Raw genomic sequence first — 6,782 nt, 5'->3', positions numbered from 1 at the left:
GTATTACTCTTCCTTCTCCCCAGTTAAGCTCCTCCCCCTTCCCCCATCTCCCTCTCCCCCTTCACAGCATCTGGGCCTACTATTGCCCTCTCAAGAGCTACTGCCTTCCTTCACAGTCCACTTTCTTGGCTTCCTTGTTTGCTCCCAGATATGGATTTAAATCTATGATTTCAGAGCTAGGGCCCACAAGTTAGAGACAGGAAGCAGCATGTGTCTCTTTGAGGCTGGGTTACTTCAATGAGTACAATATTTTCCAGTTCCATCCATTTACCTGCAAATTTCACAGTTTTGCTCTTCCTCACAACTGAATCGGATGCCATCGTGTGTGTGTGTGTGTGCGTGCGCCACATTTTCATTATCCATTTATTAACTGGGGACGTTTAAGTTGTTTCTGTGTCCTAGCTGATGTGAACAAGTAATGGAGGGAAAAGCTGTTGTCCTTTGGACACANGCCAAGAAGTGATACATCTGGGTTATATGTTAAGCTATATCTATACAATAGGTTCAGGAGTTTGATAATTCTCCACACTGGTTTCCAGAAAACCCACATCAATTTTCAACCCCACCAACTTCGATGAGGGCTCCCTTTCCCTACATCCTCACTACGATCCTTGGGCATTTTCTTAATCCTTCTGACTGTGGTAAAAGGAAACTTCAACGTAATTCTAATTTGCATCTTCCTGATGCTAAGGATGCTGAGCCCTTTTTAAGGCATTTCTTGACCATTTTTACTTCTTCTTCTAGGTACTCTGCTCACATCCATAGCACTCCCCCCCCCGTTTTTTATTGGGCCATTTGTTTACTTGATTCCTTTTGAGTCTGCATAGTTTAGTGTGTGCGTTCATTGTTTTGCATGCACAGTTACTAATCTGGATGTCTAAGAAACATTTCCCTATTCCAAAATATAAAAGGATCTTTTATGCTTTCTTTTAGACTATTAGGATGCTTTTTAGACTTGCATTCGTGTCCATCTGAAGATGGCCTTTTCCATAACGGATTCCAGGAAAGGTGGAGAGCATTTCTCGGGAGTCTCTGTTGATGAAGATCTTCTGGTAGTAGCACACTCCATTTTAGTTTCTATCTCCCCCCCCCACACACACACACACCTCTGGTTTTAAAAAACTGCAATTTTGAAGGGTAGACAATTCTAGACTTGCACTTTTTCTTCAGCCCCATGAAGATCAATCCCTGTGTGCTGGATTCAGTTTCCCATTTGAACCGTCCCTGGCANACTGCTTTACAGGAAGGTAGAGCAGGTGCTTGCAGGATACAGCAGCCCCACAGGCAAAAGATTATGACTAATCTTATGAACAAGATGCCCCAGACTTTTATGACCATACACTGCATCCTTGGTGTTTTCTTTGAGAAAAGCAGGACTACTACACTCACCCTGTGCATCCTTTTCTAGTCTCTCTAATCATCTGAAAAGTCATTTGTCAGAATGTAGTTCAGCTACAAACAAGCTCCTTGCTGGGTTCCCACCTTTGAAGCCTACAGTGGGTCCCTGCAGTCCCCACCACCTCCTCCCTCATGCCAGGCTCCTTAGCACACACACACACACACACACACACACACACACACAGAGAGAGAGAGAGAGAGAGAGAGAGAGAGAGAGAGAGAGAGAGAGAGACGAGGGAGAAGAGCAACATGTTCTTTTATTGATGCAAGTACATTCAGTCACACCACAACTGACATCCTGCGTATGGTACAGCTTTAGATCAGAGATCAACTCCAAATACCAAAACATCAAATGGAGGGTGTATCAAATTGGGGGCAATAAAAGAGCAATGTAGACACTTTCTCAAGAAGATACTGGAACCGGTGACCCCTGAAGCACACATGGACTGAAGGCTCTTAACACATGTACAGAAAAAAATGCTCTAACATTATATTCCAAATATATATATTCTCAAGTTTCCAGTCTTTATCTCAAAGACATAAACAAATCGATATGTACTATCAATATACAATCTGTACCAGCTAGAAGGTCTGAAAAGTGCAAACACACTGACAATACAGTGTAGCTACTCNGCTCCCCGAGGCTGAGGGTGGCCATCGCCCACCTCCCTATGGCCTGGCTGATAATCTCCAGACCATCCAAAGAAGCTCTGGGAATGGGACCAACCATTCCATACTGGGCCTCTAGACAGGCAGCTCCCACCCAAGCCAAGCAAATCAGTGTAGATGTCTCCAGCTGTCTGAGGGACAGAGCCATCCCACCCAGGACCCAGGGTTCACGCAGGGAAGTCAGACAGGAAAGATGAACCGCAATCCCCTGTTTGGATCAGAAATACACTGCTCCGTGTTAGACACTTTGATCNGGAAGTGCTTTGGTGGTGGGGGCTGCCTGGCTAATTGAGTTTCAGATACCCATGGGGCAGGGGGGGGGCTCCTACCAGAGGGAGGGGAGACTGTCTGCCACATAGCCATGTTTCTTTTCCTTCTCTTTGTGTACCAGCTTCAGACAGCCTTGCCATCCTTGCGTCTTTTTTGTGTTTTCTTCCCTGCAGTGCCTCTGCGCCCGGAAGACTGACAACACTACAATACCCTCCCTAGATTGGCAGAGTCGGGTTGGTGGTGGTGGTTTTTCTTTCTTTCTTTTTTTTTTTTTTTCCCTTCTAAACCACAATTGAAGAACGACTTGCCAAACATATTCTCACAGAAAATATGCTGTCAGGCATCCCCTTGTCCCCTCCCAACCCCATAAATCCCTGATAAAGGAAAATGAAAATGTAAACTTTGGAAAGCCCGTATGTAAAGGTTCCCTTCCAGAAGTGTGCACACGAGACTTCCTGGCCACTCCAGCCCTTCCTGTGGGAACCTGGTGGCCCAGGCTGCTGAGGGTGGGCTCCTTGTGGCACAGGACAGAGTTGGCTTCAGTTCCAACAATGGAACAGGAAGGCTGGACTCCCAGTACCCTCTAAGGCACTAACCCCAACATCAGAGACACTGGCTGGAGAGGCGTCCGAGCAGGCAGGGCTCACATTNGTTTTGGTTGGGTTCTCTTAAAATTTTTTTTATAGGATGTTAATCATCAAAAGTAGAAAATAAAAATCTACATTTCATTAGAATAAGATGTTACCATGGTTACCATCTCCCATGATACTCTTTCCCGCCCCTCCCCAAAACAGGGCCCTGCCCCGTTTAAAATAAATAACAACAACAACAACAAAAAAAGGACTGTGTAAGCGCCAAAGGCTGATGCGTGAGATAATTACCATCTTCTTTTTCATAAAAGTTATATACAAAATGGACCCCAGCCAGTGAGGCCTCACTGCTCTTATCCTGCATCTGTCGCAATGTCACCAAGATTCGTGTTTTCTGCTTCATCTGGCATCTGCAGGCCGTGTCCTCAGGCTCTATTAAGGAGAGTGGTCCTGCAGGTGGACAGAAGGGGCTGCCTCAGGCTCCTCTGAGCAGGCAGAGAGCAGGCCCATATCTCTGTGAGAAGAAAGCCCAGGCCAGCCCTGTCTTCAGCATCTTACCAAGCCATCCTTGGGAGGGCCAGATCTGTTTTTGCCACCCCCACCCTCCCTCTCCAGGCTCAGGTTCCCCTGCCCCAGCCCACCATCCCCCTCCCAAGGCTCAGGTGCACCTGGCCCACCCCACCCTCCACCNTTCCCAGGCTCAGGTGTTCCTGGCATGTTCTACCTGAGTGCCTTCCAGCTGTCCTTCTCCATGTGATTCTCAGGACCTTCACTTTCAAAGGAGGCGATGAAGAGAGCTGAGGATGGAGAGCCCCTGAGAGCCAGCATCCCCACAGGTGGATTGCCCTTCCAGGGTCACTGGGGCCCAGGACAAGAGGACTAGGAACTCTAACTGGGCCCTGACTGACTTCTTGGGCCACCTCAACAGGTCAAGGAGCCTGGGTGGGCATGGGAACAATTGTGCTCTTGGGGAGATGGGTGTGCTGTCAGACACACCCTTACCTTCCTCGCTGTAGATGGGCGCCGTGAGCACGTAACTCTGAATCTTCTTGTCCTTCTCAAAGGGACATTCTACCTGTGTCCATGTCATGAACTCGTGGATCTGTCTGGAAATTTCCCAAAATTTCTGAAAGGACAAAACCCACCAGCGGTGTGCTCGCCTGAATGAACTTCAAGGCATTGAGCCAGGGCCTCGTTCCTGTATCTGCTGCTGCTGCTCTTAGTCCCAGAAGGAGGAAGAGGAGCGTGCCAACCTGGCTGGACTACGGCAGCGTGTACAGCCTCAGAGATGGCAGAAATCCCTCAGGCCACGTTGCCCTGCACCCCTGCCCAGGCGACTAGGCTTACAGCAAGGCCTGTGTCTCTCCTGCACAGGAGACCCAGAAGGCCCCATCTGTGATTCCTGCCTGAGGCGCTCCCCAGCCACACCCAGCACAGGAGGGGCACCGGCAGGACAAGCCACAGTCTCCCTTACCAGGGCACCGGTATGAATGCACAGTATCCAACTATCCCTTAGTTGATGTACACTACACTTCCCAAGGTACCTTTGTTCTGTTCCCCAGTTTATCTGGAATCCTGCTCAAGTTCTTTCTTTACCTAAGTCCCTCTCCAACCCCAAATCCCTAAGGATGGTTCCTCCTCTGCCTCCTTAGTGGCATCAGCACTGATACCGGGATCCNNGATAAATACAGACCCTGTGGCCACAAGNTCAGAGATCTGCTGTCCCCCCAAAAAGACCTGAGCTGCACCTTATGACTAAACAGCAGCCCTGACCCACCTGGTTCATCNGGCCCTAAAGGACCTTCTAGACCTCAGGCAGGACTTGGAAACCACCCCCCTGCTATAAAGTCACTGTCTGTGGCTGCAGTCATACAGGAGGGTCTGGCTGCCCCACCCATGCTGGGACCTCGAGGGCTTAGGCTCACTTTGAAGTTAATGTGCCCATTGGGCAGGTGGTTGGTGTGGATTTTGTGTAGAAAGTAGATGTCCTTAACGAAGAGGTTGAACACGGGGATGACAATCTTCTCACGGCTGCTGTTGGCTGTCTGGGACCTCTGTGTCGCCCCCTGCAGGGCTGTCCGGTAGTTGCAGAAGTTGCTGGAGGGGTCCATGTGATGCTGCAGGCACAGGGAAGATAGAGTGAGGATTCCCCTCTGCAGAGTATGAGACAGCAAACGGAGAAGGAAGGCGTAGTCCTGGGAGCCCAACAGCCAACAGGGGNAGGAAAGGCCCAAAGCATCCCCAGTCCTTGGAGACTTATACAGGAGTGGCACATCCCTATGCGCCCTGCTGGAGGCCTCAGGCCTGCCTTTAAAGCAATGTTTCTCAACCTGTGGGTCGCGACCCCTTTGGACCAACAGACCCTTTTACAGGTGGTGCCCAAGGCCATCAGAAAACACAGATATTTACATTACGATTCATATGCAGTAGCAAAATTACAGTTATGATGTAGCGATGGGATCATCTTATGGTCGGGGATCAGCACAATACGAGGAACTGTATTACTAAGGGGTTGCAGCATCCATCGGAAGGTTGAGACCCACTGCTGTAAAGTCTTCCTTTGCTCCACTACTTAAACCAACACCTCTCAGGCCTCGCCCCACTCCATGAGGAATAAATATCAGAGTTTTCTAAACACAAAGTAGTCTGTGGCCAAAAACATCTATGTAAAGCTCCAGACGACCTGTCTGCCAGCCTCTGGGGACACACAGGTGGCCCAGGATCAGGAGATGGTGATGGCTCAGTGGCCGGCATCNCTTGGTTCATCTCCTGCTCTTGTTCATTTTAGGTGTTGAATCCAAAGCAACAGGGCCCAGGAGAGCTCAAGTGTCCAGCACCAAGGAGGCCAGTCCCGTGTGCGTAATCGTGACAGGAAAGATCCCACCCCTGCTGCCTGGGACCGAGATGGGGGAGGGTCAGACACCAGTACCTCCAAGACATCAAACTTGGCTGTCTTGACTTTGGACCACGTTTTCTTCAGCCGTGCCACTGGGCTGAGGTTCATGCCAGCTGGAGGGACATGGGCAGAGGTCAGGCCAGGGAGAAGCAGGTGACAGGAGCAGCCCCACCTGTGCCTGGACACTCACATATGATGGCCATCATAGAGTTGAAGTTCCCGATGTTGAAACACTCTCGGGCCACATCAATGAAGAACTCCAGCATGCGGGTCCGGTGTTTCTTCTTTACCACCTGGAAACAGTGGGTNTGCCTCAATGTGGAACCAACGAGGGGCCACTGGGCAAAGACCGCAGGGAGGGCATCAGATTCAGCTGCCAGGTGTGTGTGTGTGTGTATGTATTGTATGTATGTATGTATTATGTATATGTATTGTATGTATGTATGTATGTATGTGTGTATGCATTACATGTATGTATGTATACATGTATATAGTATGTGTATGTAGGTATGTACATACATGTGTAGGTANGTATGTGTGTGTGCATTATAGGTATGTGTGTATTATGTACATACATGTGTATGCATGTATGTGTGTATGTGTGTATGCATTACATGTATGTATGTATATATGTATATAGTATATGTGTGTAGGTATGTACATACATGTGTATGTATGTATGTGTGTGTGCATTATATGTATGTGTGTATATATGTATATGTGTGTATTATGTACATACATGTGTATGCATGCATGCATGTATGTGTGTATGCATTACATGTATGTATGTATATATGTATATAGTATATGTGTGTAGGTATGTACATACATGTGTGTATGTATGTGTGTGTGCATTATATGTATGTGTGTTTATATGTATATGTGTGTATTATGTACATACATGTATATATATACATACATGTGTGTATGTATGTGTATGCATTAAATGCATGTATGTA

The 6,782-nt window shown here is 48.1% G+C and overlaps 1 protein-coding gene across 1 annotated transcript in view; it reads right to left on the bottom strand.

Moving 5' to 3' along the window:
- Positions 1-1,637: 1,637 nt before the first annotated feature.
- Rasgef1a (RasGEF domain family member 1A) overlaps positions 1,638-6,782 on the bottom strand; it is an 11,461-nt gene continuing 6,316 nt past the window's right edge. The window contains exons 5-10 of the mRNA XM_021164142.2: positions 6,014-6,116; positions 5,857-5,936; positions 4,853-5,044; positions 3,930-4,053; positions 3,652-3,724; positions 1,638-3,377 (exon numbers count right to left, since the gene is read on the bottom strand). Coding sequence (XP_021019801.1) covers positions 3,353-3,377; positions 3,652-3,724; positions 3,930-4,053; positions 4,853-5,044; positions 5,857-5,936; positions 6,014-6,116 — 597 coding nt within the window. The 3' untranslated portion in view covers positions 1,638-3,352. The remainder of the gene's footprint in view (positions 3,378-3,651; positions 3,725-3,929; positions 4,054-4,852; positions 5,045-5,856; positions 5,937-6,013; positions 6,117-6,782) is intronic.

Source organism: Mus caroli, chromosome 6 (assembly GCF_900094665.2).
Source record: "Mus caroli chromosome 6, CAROLI_EIJ_v1.1, whole genome shotgun sequence".
Taxonomy (NCBI): Eukaryota; Metazoa; Chordata; class Mammalia; order Rodentia; family Muridae; genus Mus; species Mus caroli.
This window is presented reverse-complemented; position numbering and strand designations above follow the sequence as displayed.